The sequence below is a fragment of the Chiloscyllium punctatum genome, chromosome 24, assembly GCF_047496795.1.
Source record: "Chiloscyllium punctatum isolate Juve2018m chromosome 24, sChiPun1.3, whole genome shotgun sequence".
NCBI classification, from domain to species: domain Eukaryota; kingdom Metazoa; phylum Chordata; class Chondrichthyes; order Orectolobiformes; family Hemiscylliidae; genus Chiloscyllium; species Chiloscyllium punctatum.
This window is the reverse complement of record NC_092762.1, coordinates 37,813,306-37,836,281: the sequence shown is the minus strand read 5'-3', so window position 1 is coordinate 37,836,281 and position 22,976 is coordinate 37,813,306. Positions and strand designations below refer to the sequence as shown.

The window sequence follows — 22,976 nt, the reverse complement described above, 5'->3', positions numbered from 1 at the left end:
GCCCTTCGGCCCAACAAGTTCACACTGACCCTCCGCAGAACAGCCCGACCAGACCCATTCCCCTACACCTAACACTATGGACAATTTAGCACATCTTTGATGTGTGGGAGGAAACTGGAACACCTGGAGGAAACCCACACAGACGCAGGGAGAATGTGCAAACTCCACACAGTCAGTTCCCTGAGGCGGGAATTGAACCCAGGTCCCTGGCGCTATGAGGCAGCAGTGCTAACCACTGAGTCACCATGCCACCCATGAGGAAGCATCTGAAGAGCAGGAGAGTTGACATTTTGGGCATTAGCCCTTCATCAAAAATGTCAATCCTAATGAAGGGCTTAAGTTCAAAGCGTTGACTCTCCTGTTCCTCGGATGCTGCCTGACCTGCTGTACTTTTCCAGGGCCACACTTTTCAACTATGACTCTTCAGCATCTGCACTATCTCCTGGGACATTGCTTAGAATACTGTGTACAATTCTGGTCTCTTTCCTATAGGAAGGATGTTTTGAAACTTTTGAAAGGGTTCAGAAAAGATTTACAAGGAAATTGCCACGGTTGAAGGGCTTGAACTATAGGGAGAGGTTAAATAGGCTTTGGCTGTTTTCCCTGTAACGTCGGTGACCTTATAGAGGGTGACCTTATAAAATCATGAGGGGCACGGATAGGGTATATAGAGAAAGTCTTTTCCCTGGGGTGGGGAGTCCAGAACTAGATGGCATAGATTTAGGGTGAGAAGGAGCAATGTTTTCACACAGAGGGTGGTGCGTGTATGGAATGAATTGCCAGAGGAAGTGGAGCGGGTTGGTAAAATTACAACATTTAAAAGGCATCTTGATATGTATATGAATAGGAAGAGTTTGGAGGGATATGGGCCAAATGCTGGCAAATAGGACAAGATTAACTTAGGATATCTGGTTGCCATGGATGAGTTGGAGTGTGCTATACATCTCTATGACTGTATGGCGTGTTTAAGTCTGACCATGGCAGATATTGCCACATTAAAAACATTAAGAGGTGATGGTGCTGGCAGGTAGGTAGTGATAGCGGTCCTGAGCCAGCCACATTCTTCTCTCTCTATCTCTCTCCTTCTCCATCTTTTTCGTTTCTCCTTTTTCTCTTTTACCATGAGAGACTCTGCTTCTTAGCCTCTCCTGTTACCTGAGACATGGTGACCCTCAGATTAAACCACCACCTATCTAAGAGAGAATGGGAATCTGGTGACTTCGCTGTTGCACCGAAGGGTCTGTTTCCGTGCTGTACATCTCTATGACTATGACTCTATCTATCCATTTTCTCCTTTCATTGGGAATTAATTATTTTACCTACCACTTCTGTTAAGTTCTAATCAGACCACTCATATTTTGATTCTCTGTTGTTAAAACTCTATCCAATACAGTTTTCGGAGGGAAATGAATAATCACAGAAACTTGTTTATCCTGATAACTTCAAAAATTTTGACAAAGAACCATTTCCCAAAACACGTATCTCAGTCTTGTATGAAGTTTTCACTTTAGCTCAAGGCACCATTGCTACAGAGGGTTTGGAGGCCGTGTTGCCATGTTACATTTATAATACTGGATGATATCTTGTCTACTTTTATCCTTTTAATACAAATAATATTCTGTATTCAACTTTTGCACTTGTTCCCTTCTACCCAGGGGCTACAGAGGAAAGCCTCTCACCTTTCAATACAACCTAAACCCAACACTAGGGGTAGCCTCATGTTTCTCATCTATATAGCCTCCAAAGACCGCGAGCAGAATGAGATAATTTTCTATTTGTTGTGTATTAGAATCCTGGAATCTTCCAGGATGGAAGGAGGCCAGTTGGCCAATTTTCCCCATGCTTGTTCTTCGAAAGAGCTGTCCATTGAGTTACATTCTCCAGCTCCTACCAGCCAGTAGATTGTTTTTCTAAACTTTGTTAATGTTTCGTCTGTATTAGTTCATCACTTTTAACAAAAATATATGTGGATATATTTTATTTTTAATATACATTTAATATATTTTTAAATAATTTTGAGCTGTTTCAACATCATAGGAAAAGAAGGACGCCAATTAAAGGAGGAAAGTAAATGTTTTTTTAGGGATGTGAAAGGCAAAAAAATGGTTAAGACTAAAATTGGGCCCTTGAAGACAGGAACAGGGGAATATATTACAGGGAACAAAGAAATGGCAGAAGAATTGAATTGGTACTTCTGATCTGTGTTCACTGGGGAAGACGCAAGCAATCTCCCACTGAGGTAACAGTGACTGAAGGACCTGAACTGAAGGGAATTTATATTTGCCAGGAATTGGTGTTGGAGAGACTGTTAGGTCTGAAGGTTGATAAGTCCCCGGGGCCTGATGGTCTACATCCCAGGGTACTGAAGGAGGTGGCTCAAGAAATCGTGGATACGTTGGTGATTATTTTCCAGAGTTCAATAGATTCGGGATCAGTTCCTGCGGATTGGAGGGTGGCTAATGTTGTACCATTTTTTAAGAAAGGTGGGAGAGAGAAAGCAGGAAATTATAGACTAGTTAGTCTGACCTCAGTGGTGGGAAAGATGCTGGAGTCTATTATAAAGGATGAAATTACGACACATCTGGATAGTAGTAACAGGATAGGTCAGAGTCAGCAAGAATTTATGAAGGGGAAATCATGCTTGACTAATCTTCTGGAATTTCTTTGAGGATGTAACTCTGAAGATGGACGAGGGTGATCCAGTAGATGTAGTGTACCTGGACTTTCAGAAAGCTTTTGATAAAGTCCCACATAGGAGGTTAGTGAGCAAAATTAGAGCGCATGGTATTGGGGGCAAAGTACTAATTTGAATTGAAAGTTGGTTGGCTGATAGGAAACAAAAAGTAGTGATAAACGGCTCCATTTCGGAATGGCAGGCAGTGACCAGTGGGGTACCGCAGGGATCAGTACTGGGACCGCAGCTTTTTACAATATGTGTAAATGATATAGAAGATGGTATTAGTAATAACATTAGCAAATTTGCTGATGATACTAAGCTGGGTGGCAGGGTGAAATGTGAGGAGGATGTTAGGAGATTACAGGGTGACCTGGACAGGTTAGGTGAGTGGTCAGATGCATGGCAGATGCAGTTTAATGTGGATAAATGTATGGTTATCCACTTTGGTGGCAAGAACAGGAAGGCATACTACCTAAATGGAATCAATTTAGGTAAAGGGGCAGTACAGAGAGATCTGGGTGTTCTTGGACACCAGTCAATGAAGGTAAGCATGCAGGTACAGCAGGTAGTAAAGAAGGCTAATAGCATGCTGGCCTTCATAACAAGAGGGATTGAGTATAGAAGCAAAGAGGTTCTTCTGCAGCTGTACAGGGCCTTGGTGAGACCACACCTGGAGTACTGTGTGCAGTTCTGGTCTCCAAATTTGAGGAAAGACATTCTGGGCTATTGAGGGAATGCAGCGTAGGTTCACAAGGTCAATTCCTGGAATGGCAGGATTACCTTACACTGAAAGACTGGAGTGACTGGGCTTATATACTCAGTTTAGAAGACTGAGAGGGGATCTGATTGAGATATATAAGATTATTAAAGGATTGGACACTCTGGAGGCAGGAAACATATGTCTGCTGATGGGTGAGTGCCGAACCAGAGGACACAGCTTAAAAATATGGGGTAGACCATTTAGGACAGAGATGAGGAGAAACTTCTTCACCCAGAGAGTGGTAGGTGTGTGGAATGCTCTGCCCCAGAGGGCAGTGGAGGCCCAGTCTCTGGATTCATTTAAGAAAGAGTTGGATAGAGCTCTCAAGGATAGTGGAATTAAGGGTTATGGAGATAAGGCAGGAACAGGATACTGATTAAGGATGATCAGCCATGATCATATTGAATAGTGGTGCAGGCTTGAAGGGCAGAATGGCCTACTCCTGCACCAATTGTCTATTGTCTATTGTCTTTGTGTCTATTTCATAAAACAATGTTGAAGTGCACCTTGTCTTTTCTCCATTTGGATAACAAAAATCTATCAATCATTAAGCGACATTTGATCCAGCATCAATGACTGTTGGTTGCGGAAGAAAGCTCAAAGTTCATTCTTTGATGTAAAGAAGCACTTTTGAATTTGCCATCATTCCTACCAGCTCCTGAAAGTGGTGAAATACCCCTTTGCCAAGTTTTAACATTCTGGTTTTGAAGGTATTTTCGGACAGCTGTTTGAACAGTTTTTATTTCCAGTTGAGTAATGGGACACATTGCTTAGGTTCCAATTGGCCATTCTGTGGAGGTGGGTGGTCTGAGCATGCCAGATTGCTGGTTCCACTCTACCTCCAGATCCATTCTTGCAGGTAGTGGGTAGCCACTTAAATTAAGCCCAGTTATGCCTGCCTCTTTATAGGATATTTGGAACATTCCTTGTTCCAAACCGTATTCGAGCCCCCACCCACAACGTTTCCTCCAGTACATCGATGACATAATTGGTGTTGCTTCTCTCTCTCATTTGGAATTGGAAAAATGCATCAATTTCATTTCCACTTTCCTCACCTTCACCTGGCCAATCTCTGACTTCTCCCTTCACTTCCTTGGCATCTCTGTTTCTATTTTTGGCAATAGGCTGGCCACCAATATCAACTATAAACCCATCGACTCCCATAATTACCTTGACTATACAGTCTTAACTTTTTTTTTAAGATTTAGATTTTATTATCATGTGTATATAAGTACAGAGGTACAGGAGTACAGTGCAAAGTGTACAGTGTTGCCTCACATGGCACCATGTTAAGTACAAAGGTAACTAGGTACAAAGGGCTGCATACTCAAACTACTGGACCTGTACTTGATGACGCACTTAATATTCAACAGCAAGGTATATGAACAAATCAATAGGACACCTATGGGCTCAGCCATATCCATACTCATAGCAGAAGCAGTGATGCAAAGACAAGAACAAACAGCCCTCCCACAAATCTGACCCAAACTTTGGATCAGATATGTGGATGACACTTCTGTAATAATTAAAAAAAAAGAGATCGAGAGCATACACTGAATTATCAACACCTTGCTCACCAAACTTATAACAGAAGAGGAAAGTAAACACCAACTCCCATTCCTGAATGTGGTGGCAAAAAGAACACAGAACGGGGAATGCACTATGAAAGTGTATAGAAAAGCCATACACACGGAGCAGATCCTGAACTATAACAGCAACCACTCAAACACACATGAGAGAAGCTGCATTAGGACCCTGTTGAAAAGGGCTACAGCACACTGCAGCACTCCCGACCTGCAAAGAGAAGAAGAACACCTCTACAAAAATGGATATCCCCGCAACTTCATCCGTAGATGCCTGGCAGACAGACAACGCAACAAGGACATGTCACGACCTAACACACTAATCGCCCAAACTGAAATTAAAAAAACATCTTGGTACTGATAGCCAGACTCCTCCGACCACTCGGATTTATGACAGCACATAAACCGATAGCCACGCCCAGACAACTCACCAGAACAAAAGACCCAATACCCATCATGCGCAAGACAAACGTGGTGTACAGGACTCCATGCAGAGAATGCATACAACACTATATAGGATTAACAGGCAGATAACTAACAATCTGCATTCATGAACATCAACTAGCCACTAAATGCCACAACCAGATATCCCGACTAGCTATGCCCATAGACAACAAGGACCACAAATTCAACTGGTACACTACAACAATAATGAGACAAGTCAAACAGAGTACAACCAGAGAATTCCTAGAAGCTTGACACTCATCCATCACATTGACCAAGACCCAATATACTGTCCAGCAGCTGTTGATCTCTAGCATCTGCAGTCCTCACTTTCTCCTAGACCCAATATTCTGACCACTGTAATGAACAAGCAGAACTGGCAACTGGAAGCAGTGTGAACAAAATCAAATAAATTCCAACCAATACAGTACAATAATGCATCACAAGAGGCCCCGCAGCATTGAGGATGTTATCTAGAAACAGGATGAAATGTCTGCAAATCAGATTTCCAGTTGACAAACACAATAACTGCAACAGCCATCTAAGCCACAAATCTTTACACCAACATAGAATACCGGGCAGAACAGGCCCTTCGGCCCTCAATGTTGCACCAACCTGTGAACTAATCTAAGCCCATCTCCCTACACTATCCCATCATCATCCATGTTTAAATGCTCCTCATGTAGCTGAGTTAACTACAAACCTCTTCTCTCCAATGAAAACAGTCCCAAGTCTCTCAGCCTTTCCATACCTGGCAATATCCAGGTAAATCTCCTCTGCAGCTTTTCAAATGCTTCCACATCCTTCCTGTAATGGGGCGACCAAAACTGTACACAATATTCCAAAGTGTGGCCGCACCACTGCAGCATAATTTCTCCACCTCTATATTCCAGCCCTTTAAATATGAAGACCAGCATTCCATTAGCCTTCCTGACTATGTTCAGCACCTCCTTTTGGCATGTTAAAGAGCTCTGCACCTGAACCCCCAAATCCCATTGGACATCTGCTGTATTTATTTTTGAGCTTTCTAAAAACATACCCTGATCTATCCCTTGTTGATTCATTATAGATAGCCTCTAGTTGCTTATTGTTGTGGTTCTGTTCGCCGAGCTGGGAATTTGTGTTGCAGATGTTTCGTCCCCTGTCTAGGTGACCCTCAGTGCTTGGGAGCCTCCTGTGAAGCTTCTCTGATGTTTCCTCCGGCATTTGTAGTGGTTTGTATCTGTCGCTTCCGGTTGTCAGTTCCAGCTGTCCGCTGCAGTGGTCGGTATATTGGATCCAGGTCGATGTGCTTATTGATTGAATCTATGAATCAATAAGCACATCGACCTGGACCTAATATACCGGCCACTGCAGTGGACAGCTGGAACTGACAACCGGAAGCAGCAGATTCAAACCACTATAAATGCCAGAGGAAACATCACAGAAGCGCTTCACAGGAGGCTCCCAAGCACTGAGGATGTCACCTAGACAGGGGACGAAACGTCTGCAACACAAATTCCATGTCGGCGAACACAACCACAACAACGAGCACCTGAGCTACAAATCTTCTCACAATCTAGTTGCTTATGTTAAAATCCATCTGCCATAGCTATCACCTAATCTATCAATAGCCTGTCATAACTTTATGCTGTCTTAACACTATCTACAATGCTACCCAATTTTATGTTGTCAGTAAATTTGTATATTTGACATTTTATGCCATTATCCAAGTCGTTAATAAATATTGTGAATATCCGAGGCCCCAACATAAATCCCTGAGTGACACCACTAGTCACATGCTGCCTATTTGAGTACTTACCCATTATTTCAACTCTGTTTCCTGCCACTCAACCAATTTCCCACCCACGTTCGTAATTTGCCCTCAATTCCATAGATTTCCACCTTGTCTGGGACTTTATTAAAAGTGTTCCGAATGGGCATAGAAAACAACATCCATTGACTTACCTCTACCTTTGACCCCTCTTCAAAAATTCAGGTTGGTCAGGCATGACCTACCTGATGAATCCACACTGACTCTTCCTGATTAACTGTCAGTTTTCAAGGTGATCAGTTACCGTATACTTTATTGTACACTCCAATAACTTCCCCAACACAGATGTTAGGCTTACTGCTCTGTGATTCCCTTGTTTCTCTTCTGAAAGAGTGGAATGACATGATTAACTTTCCAACCCAGAGACACTTGAATCCAGGGAAAGGCTGTCATTTGGAGCTTCTAATTTTATTTCTATTTACTACTTTATACTGAGAAGAACTGTAATGTTGAACTTTTAACTTATTTCTTTACTTTTCTAATTTTTACCTAAGATTTAGTACCAAGATACCTTGTACCTAAGATGGCGCCATGGATGGTGATATTGTAAACCTCCCCTGTACTCCTGTATCCCTGCACTTGGGTACGTGTCACAATAAAATCTAATTCTAATTCTAAAATTATGGTTAGGGCATTGGCAATGTGCTCTCTTACCTCCCTTAACACCCCACGGATGGAAACCATCAGGGTCTTGGCATTTGTAATTCTTCAGTTCCATTAATTTTGCCAATATAGATGATTTCGTCTAATTTTGTTTATACCATCCTGCCCCTCTGTTAATTTCTTTGTGATTTCCGGCAAGCTATCCTCCTTTTCTATTGTGAATACTGAAACAAAGTAATTGCTCACCATGCCTGCCAGTTCTCCATGATCATTGACAAACATGCCCCCAGTCTCAGCCTTCAGTGGGCTAATGAGCCACTTTCCCTTTATATAACTGTAAAATCTTTTCTTACTGTCTTTTGTGTTCCTTGCAAATTCTCTTTCATAGTCCTTTTTAGCCGCTACTATCAGCCACTTTGTGACTAATGTTAGACTTTATATTTGTCCCATTCTGTGGGATCTCTACTGTTCTTTGCAATTTTACAAGCCCTTTCTTGTCATGTTATGCTGTCCCTTACCGCCTTAGATGTCCATGGGTGTTCTTTTCTGTGAGATGTAATTTTTTCTTCTCATGGGTACAAACTGATTTTGAATAGCATTAAATATTTCTTTCAACAACGTCCTCAGTGGTTTTACCCATTAGCAGAGCTTCCCAGTTTACAGTGGACAGTTTCTGCCTCATCCCATAAAAAGTCTGCCTTACTTAAATCCAAAATTCTAGTAACCGATCTTTGCTTCTCTCTTTCAAATGCTACATGTAAGTTGATCACATAATGATCGCTCTTTGACTAAGTCACTAATTAAATCAAGTTCAATGCTCATTACTAGATCCAATATTGCTGGTTCCCTTGTCACATCCAAGACATTGCTGTGGGAAACTATTCTGGATACACTCTAGAAATTCACAAACTTTCTAGCAAGTACACTCCCCGCATCTATGTTAAGATTAAAATCCCCCATTAATATTGCACTGCCTTTGCTACAGAGTTGCCTAATTTCAATATTTATAAATATGGTACTTCTGAGCTACTATCAGATGGCTTATACATGACACCGATTTGTAGTTTTATTTCCTTTATGGTGCGTCAGTTCAACTGGGTGATTCCCCTCAAGTGAATCGGTTTCTAATTTGTAATGCCACTGCACCCACTCCTCTGTTTTCTCTATCCCTTTTGTAAACCTTATAATCTGGTAAATTTACTTCCCAGGACTGACCATCCTGCAGCCAGGTCTCCAGAATAGCTACTATATCATAGTTTCCAGTTTGAATCTGTGCCTAATTTGTTACTTAAGTTCCATGCATTTGTATAAAGAACTCTTAATCTTGGCTGTACACTCTGTCCTGTTCTTCAGCATCTTTTTATTATTTCTCTCTCCTGTCTTACTCAAGACATCTTCTTTATAACCCTCCCCCTCTTCATTAGGGGAGGCAACAGCCTAGTGTTATTATTACTGGCCTATTAATCCAGAAGTCCAGATTTCAGGGACCCGGGTTCAAATCCCACCATGGTAGATGGTAGAATTTGAAAATAATAAAAATCTGGAGTTAAGAGTCTAATGGTGAATGCATTGTCAATTGTTAGAAAAACCCATCTGATTCACTAATGTCCTTTAGGGAAGGAAACTGCCACCCTTACCCTCTCTGGCCTACATCTGTCTCCAGAATCACAGCAATGTGGTTGACCTTATATTCCCAACTGGAAGTAGGCAACAAGTGTTGGCCTAGCTGGGGACGCCCTCATCCTGTGAATGAATAAAAAATAATTGGCCCTGCTTGTTCATCCTATTCACCTCTACCTTCTCTTCACATGTTGATCTGCCATTCCGGTTCCTGCTTCCATGCCGTGATTTTTAAAAAATAACACCATAAAACACAGGAGCAGAAATTAGCCCATTCAGCCCATCAAGTCTGCCCCACCATTCAATCATGGCTGATAAGTTTCTCTACCCATTCTCCCGCTTTCTCCCTGATAATATTTGATATTGAAACAAGTTTCAAATAACAAGTAAACAAAATTTTTCAAAGCAATTTCTTCCAAAAAATTGAATATATACTCAAAGAATTGAATAAATATTTGCAGGGCTAACAAATGGGGAAAGAGTGAAGAAATGCGACTCTCTGGATAGCTCTTTCAAAGAACCAGCACAGTCATGATGATCCAAATGGTCTCCTTCAGTATTGTGAAGTGGTATTCTTACAAAGAAAGAGTACAAACCGTTGTATTTGACTCATTTGCCCTCAAGTAGTCTGACTTACACAGAGAAATTAACCGATCTCGGTCCCTCTTCACCTGGGAAACCAGCTCCAAGTTTTTCTGCGTATGGTTCTTTATTCTATCCAGTTTTATTTTATCCAGGCAAGGCCCAGGTTGAGAGGATGTTAACTGCTCAGATGCATTCTTTATCCTGAAATATAAATGCACATTACAACAGCCGACAGAAAAGGTCTAAGAAACAAAAACAGAAATTGCTGGAAAATCTCAGCAGGTTTGGCAGCATTTGTGGAGAGAAATCACAGTTAACATTTTAGGGTCGAGTGACCCTTCCTCAGAACTTGATTCACATTTTGATAAGCTGCTTAAAGGAAGAGAGGGAGTTCCTTCGTTTAGGCCCAGGAGGAAATTGAAAATGTGCAGGTCAGAAAGTGGGAATGGATTTCTAGATATCAAAGATTATAGAATTCTTACAGTAAGGCAGCAGGCCAATCTGAAATCGGCAACTGTACATAGCAAATAAAACAAGAGGCCAAAATAACATCCTAATTAATACATCTAGTGGAGAATTCAAGTGAAACTTCTTTATCCATAGTGGTGAGCAGATGGAATTCCTTATAAGGTGTACAACTGAGTTGAATAGGACAAAGGCCTTTAACATAACACAAGGAATCATAGAATCTCTGCAATGTGGAAACAGGCTATTCAGCCCATCGAGTTCACACCAACCCTCCAAAGAGCATCCCACCTAGCCCCACGTCCCCTAGCCTGTAATCCTACATTTCCCACACCTAATCCACCTACCCTGCACATCCCTGGAAACTATGGGGCAATTTAGCATTACCAATTCACCTAAGCTGCACATCCTTGGACTGTGGGAGGAAACTGGAGCACCTGGAGGAAACCCAGGCAGACATGAGGAAAATGTGCAAACTCCACACAGACAGTCACCCGAGAGACCTGAGTTCCTGGCAACCTGAGGCAGCAGTGCTAACCACTGAACAACCATATCAATATTAAAGGATACAGGGATAGTTCAGGAAAATGATATAAAGGCAGAAGGTTAGCCATGTTCTAGTCATTTGGCAGAGCAAACTCACAGGGCCAAGTGGCACACTCCTCTTATCTTCTATGTTCCTATAAAGGAGCACAGCGGAGATGGACAAATAGGATTTGACAGTACGATGGTAAAGGTCTTCCAGGCTGCAGCATGGTGGAGTACAGGCAATGGACTGTTTTGGTGGAATGTGGTTGGTTGATGATGGTCCTGAGATTTGTAACATCAGGAACAGAGTGGGGCAGGCACAGAGAAATGTAGGCAATTGTAAGTATGAAAGAAGTAGTACCAGGAGTGTGGGAGGTGTGGAAGGGCATTGAATAATAGTGTCAGGACGTCGAACCCTCTTGCTTAAACAAGTGAAGCTTTGTCCCTCCCCAGACGATCAGGGGTGTGTTATGCAGATATGAACAATTAATATGGAAGATGCCCATGCTAACGCAATGATAGACAATAATCCAACAGGGATGGAACAGGTCTGAGGGGCTGAATGGTCTTCTCCAGGTCTTTTATTCTCTTTGGACCCTAATCAATGCAGGACTGGTGGGTGGATTAATTTGAGATGTGAGTGTGTTAGGTGGGTGTTACTATGGGAGTGGGAGACCGGAGATCTATTAATTACAGCCTTTGCGTGAAAATCAATTCACTTTCTTTCTTTAAAAATACATGAGCTCTGTGGAGGTAGACTTTAAACAATTACTCCCTTTAATAGTTGTGCGTGGTAAAAATGATAGTTCACATCACATGATCTAGTCTGAAAGCATCATTTTGTCAAAGTGCTAACTTTGTTTCTGTTACTAGGGCAACTGCAGACCTTGTGAATATATTATGTAAGAGCACACTGTTGGAAGTCTTCTGCATATCACACACTCTATTCCTGAGAGATGGAACTCGAGGGGTTGTTATATAACGCATCGCATGTTACATATAGCTGCAGCACTGTTCCGAAGAACATTCTAACCTGAAGCCTGCCAGATTTATTACTTCAAATACTGGCTGGTCTAGGTGATAAGGAATCACTCCAAGATCTATTCTGATCCATCACAAGTGAAAAGAAATACATCTGAATAATGTATTGGAATTTATTATTAAATATGGAACATTTTAAACCACCAAATCAGCACGAACATTAAACATTTACAGGCCCAATTGTGTCATTTCAAACACAAATGCATGGAAATTCATGAAACCCATCTCAGCTGCCTCACATCACGCAAATCTTACAGCAGAGATCTCCATCAGGTTTGAGACTTCTTATTCTTCTGCAGGTGTGAGCTTGGTCACCCCGAGAATATTATTGTTTCATTATTTACCAGTAGTCAGCGCAGTTCTGATCTGTAACAATTGTGTGTTGCATTCCCACCATATTGTCGGACAGGAGACAGTTTAGCAGCTGATACAACAGGTGCTGCATGGACAGATTCATAGGCTAGATTGAACATAGAATATTACAGCGCAGTACAGGCCCTTTCGTACTAACATGTGAAACCAAACTGAGGTTTATCTATCTTATACTATTCCATTGTCATCCCCATGTTTATCCAATGACTATTTAAATGCCCTTAAAGTTGACAAGTCTACTACTGTTGCATGCAAGGCATTCCACGTCCTTACTACTCCCTGAGTAAAGATCCTACCTCTGACATCTGTCTTATGTCTATCACCCCTCAGTTTAAAGCTATGTCCCCTTTGTGCTGGCCATCACCATCTGAGCTAAAAGGCTCTCACTGTCCACCCAATCTCATCCTCTGATCATCTTGTACGTCTCTATTAAGTCATCTCCTAACCTTCTTCTCTACCGAAAACAGCCTCAAGGCCCTCAGCTTTTCCTCATAAGTTTTCCTCCATACCAGGCAACATCCTAGTAAATCTCCTCTGCACCTCTCCTCTCCTCCTCATAGCTCCGAAACTCAATCCCTCTACCAATAAAAGCTAACACATCGTATGCCTTCTTAACAACCCAATCAACCTGGGTAGCAGCTTTCAGGGGTCTATGTACATGGACACCAAGATTTCTCTGCTCATCCACACTACCAAGAATCTTACTATTCGCCCAGTACTCTGTATTTCTGTTAATCCTTCCAAAGTTAATCACCTCACACCTTTCTGCATTAAACTCCATTTGCCATTTCTCAGTCCAACTCTACTGTTTGTCTATATCCCTCTGTAACCTGCAACATCCTTCAGCACTGTGCACAACTCCACCGAGTTTAGTGTCATCCCCAAATTTACTAACCCACCCTTCTACACCCTCATGCAGGTCATTTCTAAAAATGACAAACAGCAGGGGCCCCAAAACAGATCCTCGTGGTACACCACTCGTAACTGAGCTCCAGGATGAACATTTCCCATCAACCACCATCCTCTGTCTTCTTTCAGCTAGTCAATTTCTGATCCAAACCACTAAATCACCATCAATCCCATGTCTCTGTATTTTCTGCAATAGCCTACCATGGGGAACCTTATCAATGCCTTACTGAAATCCATATACACCACATCAACCACTTTACTCTCATCTACCTCTTTGGTCACCTTCTTAAATAACTCAATAATGTTTGTGAGGCATGACCCACCCTTCAGAAACCCATGTTGACTATCCCTAATCAAATTATTCCTTTCTAGATGATTATAAATCCTATCTCTTATAATTCTTTACAACATTTTACCCACAGCTGAACTAAGGCTCACTGGTCTATAATTAGCAGGGTTGTCTCTACTCCCCTTCTTGAACAAGGAGACAACATTTGATATCCTCCAGTCTTCTAGCACTATTCGTGTAGACAACTTTGAAATGAAGATCAAAGCCAAAGAGTCTGCAATCTCCTCTCTATCTGAAGATAAATCCCGTCTGGCCCAGGGGACTTATCTATTTCAACAATTTCCAGAATTGCTAATACATCCTCCTGCTAAATCTCAATCCCATCTAGTCTAGTAGCTTGTACCTCAGTATTCTCCCTGACAACATTGTCTTTTCCTGTGTGAATACTGATGAAAAATATTCATTTAGCACCTCTCCTATCTCTTTGTACTCCATGCACAACTTCCCATTACTGTCCTTGACTGGGCCTAATCCTACTCTAGTCATTCTTTTATTCCTGACATAGCTATAACAATCTTTAGGGTTTTCCTTCAGCCTACCTGCCAAAGACTTCTCATGTCCCCTCCTGGCTCTTCTTGGCTCTCTCTTTAGGTCCTACCTGGCTAACATGTATCCCTCAAGGCCTTGCTGAGCCTTCATGCTTCATCTTTACATAAGCAGTCTTCTTCCCCTTGACAAGACAATCCTGTCAAGAAGAATCTAAAACCTGCCCTGGCAGGTGGTGGAATTTCAATTCAACAAATATCTATGCCAATTGACAGTAAAAACCCATCTGGTTCACTCATATCCTTCAGAGAAGGAAACCGCCATCTTTACTTGGTCTGGCCTGCATATGACTTCAGGCCCAGATGTGGTTGACTCTGAACTGCCCTCTGGGCAATTAGGGATGATTAGACTAGCCATTGACCCCCATATACTGGAAAGAATAAAACAAACCTAGGTTCGACTATCACCATGGCATTTGGTTAAATGTGAATATATTAAAAATCTAGAATTCAGAGTCTAATGATGACCATAAAATTACTCATCCCATGAATAAATATTTAAAAAATTGGAAGAGAACTTGATTCTTGGTCGTATTGTGTATTCAGAAAAATAAGGAGTCAAACAAGGTTAGACCACACTTGGAATATTGTGTCCAGTTCTGGTCGCCTCATTATAGGAAGAATGTAGATGCTTTAGAGAGAATGCAGAGGAGATTTACCAGGATGCTGCCTGGATTGGAGGGCATATATTATGAAGAGAGGTTGAGTGAGCGAGGGCTTTTCACACTGGAGAGAAGAAGGAAGAGAGGTGACTTGATAGAGGCATACAAGGTAATGAGAGGCATAGATAGATTTGATAGCCAGAGACTTTTCCCCAGGGCAGCAATGGTTGTCATGAGGGGTCATAGTTTTAAGGTGATTGAAGGAAGGTATAGGAGAGATGTCAGAGGTAGGTTCTTTACACAGAGAGTGGTGGGTGTGTGGAATGCGCTGCCAGCAGTAGTAGTAGAGTCAGAGACATTAGGGTCATTTAAGCAACTACTAGACAGTAGGCAGTAAATTGAGGGGTGTGTAGGTTAGGTTGATCTTCGATTAAGATAAATACTCTGCACAACATTGTGGATCGAAGGACTTCTACTGTGCTGTACTGCTCTATGTTCTATGTTCTAAATAATGATTTCATTGTACGGAATTGGGACTGTATAAATGCCAAAGCCTAGTCAAAGTAAGAGTTTCATATAATTTGGTTTGAAGCTCCTGCTGGTGGATTTACAGAAGTTATGAGTAGGTTTCATATTAACTTGGAATGTAAGACTGATGAAGATACCAGGAAATTAATTTTCATGAATACCAGATATTGTCATAGAGTCATAGTGATGTACAGCATTGAAACAGACCCTTCGGTCCAACATAATATTTGGATAAATAAGATTTTGGATGTTATTGCCACTTACCTGGTTACCATTGTATTGAATCCCTGTAAAAGACAAAATTAGATCAGTATATTTGCAGAGTATAAGATCAGGGCTTGCAAAATCATCAAGATTTCAGGCAAATAGATCATCATGTCAAATAAGTTCTCTGCCTAAGGATGTAAAATGCAAATTAGAACTGCATTAACCTCATTTGCCTGTCTACCTGCAATAAAACGTAAGCATTTACACTAGTTCAAGTATAAATGACAATTCTGGTGTGACATGCTAATTCCTCTTGTCAGGGAGCTCAGCTCTGAATCTGCCAAGAGCAGAAGTGAAGACGTGAGTCTTATGATATAATAACTGATTTGACAACACCTAGAAACCAAAGGTTACACTGATTGAAGAGTTTTTATGTTAAATTGTGACGTTTAGACAGCAATTTGTTCAAAAATAGAACTGACGGATTCACAACAAAACAAATTACCAAAAGGAGATGGTGAAATGAGAAGCAGTAGGCCATTCAGCTCCTCGAGCCTGCTCCACCAGTCAATAGGATCATGGCTGATCAGCCAACATGTAGCGTATTCCTGCTATTTCCCCATACCCTTTGATTCCTTTAGCCCAAAGAACTATAGCTACCCTCTTCTTGAAAACACAACAGTACTATTGTCTGTACATGAGTAATCCAGAGGCTTAGGTTAAAATTCTGAGGACAGTGGTTTAAATCCCACTGTGACAGTGATCAAATTTAACTTCAAATGTATAAATCTGGAAATAAAAGCTAATCCAACAGGAGATTCTTTTTAAAAACCCATCTGGTTCACAAAGAAAGTTTACTATTTGGCATCTATGTGACGCCACATCCATGATAATGTTATTGACTCAACAACTACCCTCCTAAAATGGCCTTGTAAGCCACTCTGATCAAGCACAATTAGGGATGGACAATAATGCTGTGAACGCCCATGTCCCATGAAAGAATAATGAAAAGAAACCTGGAAATCACATGAACAATTTTGGTTTTGGTTACATTTTGACATAGAACTGAGGTAAACAGTATGTTATGGAAATACGGATTTCTGTTTCTGAACTTGGCTTTTTTTCAAACTTCTTGTTATTTTTGAATATTGTACCAATGTAATTTCTTCCATATAAAATTTATTTCTGTACAGCCTTTTAGCTATCAATGAACCTGAACAATTTGCATTCAAAGGTTGCATTCAAAGGTTGCTTCAGATGTCCTCCACTATATGTACCTTGCCAGTGACATAAGGTTACAGGTTAAGACCAAAAATCAAAAAGAGCTAAAAACCAAAAGTCTTTTGAAAGCAACCCAAAAGGACACAACTGGACCTAAATACAAAGTATATATCCAAAGGGACCCAAAATGACCTATAACGGTAAGTGTATCCAACATCCAAAAATATCCTTTGGCTGAAACCCTGGATCTAGAATTCCCAACCTGTAGCTGTACCATGGGGACGGATGTTGCTATGGGTTTCAATAGAGTCATAGATACTTGGCACAACATTGTGGGTCGAAGGGCTTGTACTGTGCTGTACTGCTCTATGTTCTATGTTCTGTGTTCTAAATAATGATTTCATTGTATGGAATTGGGACTGTGTAAATGCCAAAGCCAAGTCAAAGTAAGTCTTTCATATAATTGGATTTGAAGCTCCTGCTGGTGGATTTACAGAAGTTATGGGAGCACACAGCACGAAAACAGACCCTTCGCTCCAACTTGTCCATGCTGACCAAATATCCTAACCTGATCGCGTCCAATTTGCCAGCATTTGGCCCATATACTTCTAAATGCTTCCCTTCAGATACCCATCCAGATGCTTTTTAAATGTTGTAATTGTACCAGCCTCCACCATATCCTCTGGCAACTCATTCCATACACGCACCCACCCTCTGCGTGAAAAAAGTTGCTCTTTAGATCTCTTTTAAATCTTCCCCCTCTCACTTTAAACCTATGCTCTCTACTTTTGGACTCCTCTACCTGGGGAGAAGACCTTGTCAATTTACTCTATCCATGCCCCTCACGATTTTATTAACCTCTATAAAGGTCACACCTCAGCCTCTGAATCTCCAGGGAAAATAACCCCAGCCTATTCAGCCTTTCCCTACAGATCAAACCCTCCAACCCTGGCAACATCCTTTCAAATCTTTTCAATTTTAACAAATCCTTCGTACAGAGGACAACCAGAATTTCACGCAATATTCCAAAAGTGGCCTAACAAATGTACTGTACATCTGCAACATGACCTTCCAGCTCCTATACTCAATACACTGACCAATAAAGACAAGTGTACCAAACACCTTCTTCACTACCCTGGATAAAAGCAAATTACTGCGGATGCTGGAATCTGAAACCAAAAGAGAAAATGCTGGAAAATCTCAGCAGGTCTGGCAGCATCTGTAAGGAGAGAAAAGAGCTGACGTTTCGAGTCTAACTGACCTTTTTCTTCACTGTCCTATCTACCTTAGATTCCACTTTCAAGGAACTATGAACCTGCACTCCAAGGTCTCTTTGTTCAGTAACACTCCCCAGGACCCTACCATTAAGTGTATAAGTCCTGCCCTGATTTGATGGCCTTAAGGGTGATGGGTGAGAAGAGATTAGGGTTTGTAAGCAAATGATTCAGAGATTCTGGGGACACCATGTGATGGCCAGAAAGAGTTAACACCTCACAACAATGGAGACAGGTCTTTATCGAGATCAGAGATTAGAATTGAGGATGTGAGGAATGAGAGAATGGGAAAGTTGCAGGGTTAGCATCTCCTTTCAGATGGTTAGTTGCAGCATCTTCTGGAAAGCAATAGGATGGAACAGTAAATACCCAGGCTTCATGTGGTTGTGATAGAACAAGCTTGGCTTTAAGCAACAGAAAACAAAAGAGGACACTTCTCTTTAATATAACTGGATTTGAAGCTCCTGGGAGTAAGTGAGGACTGCAGATGCCGAAAATGTCAGAGTCACAAAATGTGTCCTTGGAAAAGCACAGCAGATCAGGCAGCCTCCGAGAGGCAGGAGAGTCGATGTCTCTTCATCAGAAATGGGGAGGGGGATAAGACATAAATAAGGGAGTGGGGATGTGGGGGAAGGTAACTGGAAAGGAAATAGATGGATGCAGATTGGGGGGTAATTGTGATGGGCTGATGAGGAGGGTGGAGCGGTTAAGTGGGAAGGAAGATGGACAGGTAGGACAGGTCAAGAGGGCAGTGCTGAGTTGAAGGGTTGGATCTGGGATGAGGTGGGGTTGGGGGGGGGGGGGGGGGGGGGGAGGGTGAAGGAAGATTTGTAAACTAGTGAAGTTGACGTTGATGCTGCGTAGTTAATGGGTCCCAAGGCAGAAGATGAGGTGTTCTTCCTCAAGTGGGCAGGTGGCATTGATTTGGCGGTGGAGGTGGCCCAGGACTTGCATGTCCTTGGGGGAGTTGAAGCGATCAGCCACAAGGTAGTGGGGTTGTTTGATGCGTGTGTCTCATTCCGGCTTTGAAGCTCCTGCTCATGTATTTGCAAAAGTGATGAGCAGGTTTCATGTTGGCTTGGAAGGTAAGGCTGATGAAGACAGCGGGAAATCAATTTTTGTTTATTTCTATACAACTCAGTTCTGGATGATTGAAATCTGACACAACCCAACCAGGCTGGCAGCAGCTAATCCATATGATTTGCTGTTAATTTGCCAATTATTCATAGCTTATAGATCTTTCATCCCACTGATAGCTCTTTGCAAAGGATGAAGGTCTGAGAAAAGAGATAAAATAAATAGACAGGAAACACAAACTAGAAATTTGAGTTTTTCGGAAAGTGATAAAGCAGTCTGGAATCTGAGCTCGATCATTGGTGCTGTCCAAACATATCAAATTAGTGGGTACCACATTGTGTCAAACCTTAAGGATTGACATAGTCTGCGTTAACAGCTAAAAAATAGAGTTGTAGGTATTTTTGACCGTATAGTGTGCAAAGGAAACAATCAAGGACGTTATACAAATATAAATATTTTTAATAAAACTGTGCAGAGATGTTATTGCACACCTCTGGAGCAGTGGGACTTGAACCTGAGCCTCCTGGGTTAGAGGTGGGGACACTACCACCTTTCCACAACAGCCTTCATGTAATATGTGTTCAAGTCCTCATAATTAATAACCCCAGCTTCCCAAATCTTCCAGCCTATAAACTGGACTGCTCCCTTGGGGAGAGTCCCAAACCGAAAGGGAAATCCTACCTCTGAGGACCATAAGCCATCCAAGTGATCAAGAAGATCAATCGCCATGACAGTGGAGGAACCTTGAGGTACTTACAGCAACATTGAACATTTAGATTCATAGTGTCATAGAGATGTACTGCACTGAAACAGACCCTTCAGTCCAATCGTCCATGCCGACCACATATCCCAACCTAATCTAACAAGCACTTGGTCCACATCCTTCCAAATCCTTCCTATTCATATACCCATCCAGGTGCCTTTTAAATGTTGTAATTATACCAGCCTCCACCACATCCTCTGGCAGCTCATTCCATACACACACCACCCTTTGTGTGAAAACATTGCTCCTTAGGTCCCCTGTATATCTTTCCCCTCTCATCCTAAACCTATGCCCTCTAGTTTTGGACTCCCCCACCCCAAGGAAAAGACTTTTCTATTTATCCTATCCATGCCTCTCATGATTTTATAAACCTCTATCAGGTCACTCCTCTGCCTTCGACATGACAGGGAAAACAGCCCCAGCCTGTTCAGCCTCTCCCTTTTGCTCAAACCCTCCAACCCTGGCAACATCCTTGCAAATTTTTTCTGAACCCTTTCAAGTTTCACAACATCCTTCAGATTCAAAGGAGACCAGAATTGCACGCAATATTCCAAAAGTGGCCTAACCAATGTCCTGTACAGTTGCAACATGACCTCCCAACTCCTATACTCTATGCTCTGACCAATAAAGGAAAGCATACCAAATGCCTTCTTCACTATCCTATCTACCTGTGACTCTACTTTCAAGGAGTTACAAACCTGCACTCCAAGGTCTGTTTATTCAGCAACACTCCCTAGGACCTTACCATTAAGTGTATAAGTCCTCCTAAGATTTTCTTTCCCAAAATGCAGCACCTCGCATTTATCTGAATTAAACTCCATCTGCCACTTCTTAGCCCATTGGCCCATCTGGTCCAGATCCTCTGGTAATCTGAGGTAATCTTCTTCATTGTCCATCTGCAAACTGACAACTATATCGCTTATGCTCATATCCAAATCATTTATGTCAATGACAAAAAGTAGAGGGCCCAGCATCAATCCTTGTGGCACTCCATTGGTTACAGGCCTCCAGTCTGAAAAACAACCCTCCACCACCACCCTCTGTCTTCTACCTTTGAGCCAGTTCTGTATCCAAATGGCTAGTTCTCCCTATATTCCATGAGATCTAACCTTGCTAACCAATCTCCCATGGGGAACCTTGTCGAGTTCCTGACAGAAGTCCATATAGATCATATCTACTGCTCTGCCATCATCAATCCTCTTTGTTACTTTTTCAAAAAACTCAATCAAGTTTGTGAGACATGATTTCCCAAGCACAAAACCATGTTGACTATCCCTAATCAGTCTTTGCCTTTCCAAACACACATACATCCTGTCCCTCAGGGTTCCCTCCAACAACGTGCCCACCACCGACATCAGGCTCACTGGTCTATAGTTCCCTGGCTTGTCCTTACCACCTTTCTTAAACAGTGGCATCATGTCAGCCAACCTCCACTTTTCTGGTACCTCATCTGTGACTATCAATGATACAAATATCTCTGCAAGGGGTCCAGCAATCACTTCCTTAGCTTTCCACAGATTTGTAGGGTACACCTGATCAGGTCCTGGGGATTTATCCACCTTTATGGTTTTCAAGACATTCAGCACTTCATTCTCTGTAATATGGACATTTTCCAAGACGTCATCATCTATTTCCCCACATTCTATATCTGCCTTGTCCTTCTCCACAGCAAACACTGATGCAAAATACTCGTTTATTATCTCCTCCATCTTCTGCAGCTTCACACAAAGGCTGCCTTGCTGATCTTTGAGCGGCCCAAATCGCTCACTAGTTACTCTTTTGTACTTAATGTATTTGTAAAAGCCCTTTAGATTCTTCTTAACCCTATTTGCCAAAGCTATCTCATGTCCCTTTTTTGCCCTCCTGATTTCCCTCTTAAGTATACTCCTACTGCCTTTATACTGTTCTAAGGATTCACTCCATCGATCCTATCTAGACCTGACATATGCTTTCTTCTTTTTTTTAACCAAATCCTCAATTTCTCTAGTCATCCAGCATTCCCTATACCTACCAGCCTTTCCTTTCACCCAACAGGAATATACTGTCTCTGGACTCTCGTTATCTCATTTCTGAAGGCTTCCCTTTACCTGTGAACATCTGCCTCCAATCAGCTTTTGTCATTTCTTGCCTAATATCCTCAAAATTGCCTTCTTCCAATTTAGAACTTCAACTGTTTGAGCTGGTCTATCCTTTTCCATCACTATTTTAATACTAATAGTATTACGGTCGCTGGCCCCAAAGTGCTCCCCCACTGACACCTCAGCCACCTGCCCTGCCTTATTTCCCAAGAGTAGGTCAAGGTTTGCACCTTCTCCAGTAGGTACGTCCACATACTGAATCAGAAAATTTTCTTGTACACACTGAACAAATTCCTTTTCAACTAAACCCTTAACATCAGTCCCAGTCTATATTTGGAAAGTTGACTCCTCTACCATAACCACCTTATTATTCTTATAAATAAATTAAATCTCCTTACAAATTTGTTACTCAATCTTCCACTGACTATTAGGGGCTCTATAATACAATCCTAATTAGGTGATCATCCCTTTCTTATTTCTCAGTTCTACCCAAATAACTTCCCTGGATGTATTTCTGGTAAAATCCTCCCTAAGTACAGCTGTAATGCTATCCCTTATCAAAAGTGCCACTCCTCCTCCTGTTTTGCCTCTTTCCATCCTTCCAATAGCATTTGTACCCTGGAACATTCAGCTGCCAGTCCTGTCCATCCCTGAGCCATGTTTCTTTACTTATTTAGTTATATTAGATGTTTTATAAAAATGGTCACATAGCCAACAGATAAGTGTGATGTAAGTTCAGTAGCTGTCTGGAGAGAGCAACCGAAAGAAAGATCCTGGACTGTTGCACCTCATGTGGGCGTCAGGGAAATTTCAAAGCAATGAGCTTCTTAAGGGACAAATGCACTAAAAACCGAACTGTAATCTCCTGGGCATTACTTCAGACTGCGGACATGTTGGAAGAGAAACAACTCAGAGCAGGAGACATGCTCTGT

General features: G+C 41.8%; 1 protein-coding gene across 1 annotated transcript in view; it reads right to left on the bottom strand.

Annotated features, from left to right (window-relative positions):
* LOC140494457 (E3 ubiquitin/ISG15 ligase TRIM25-like) overlaps positions 1–22,976 on the bottom strand; it is a 39,704-nt gene that overhangs the window by 3,084 nt on the left and 13,644 nt on the right. The window contains exons 4-5 of the mRNA XM_072593636.1: positions 15,689–15,711; positions 10,138–10,286 (exon numbers count right to left, since the gene is read on the bottom strand). Of these exons, the coding sequence (XP_072449737.1) occupies positions 10,138–10,286; positions 15,689–15,711 (172 nt within the window). The remainder of the gene's footprint in view (positions 1–10,137; positions 10,287–15,688; positions 15,712–22,976) is intronic.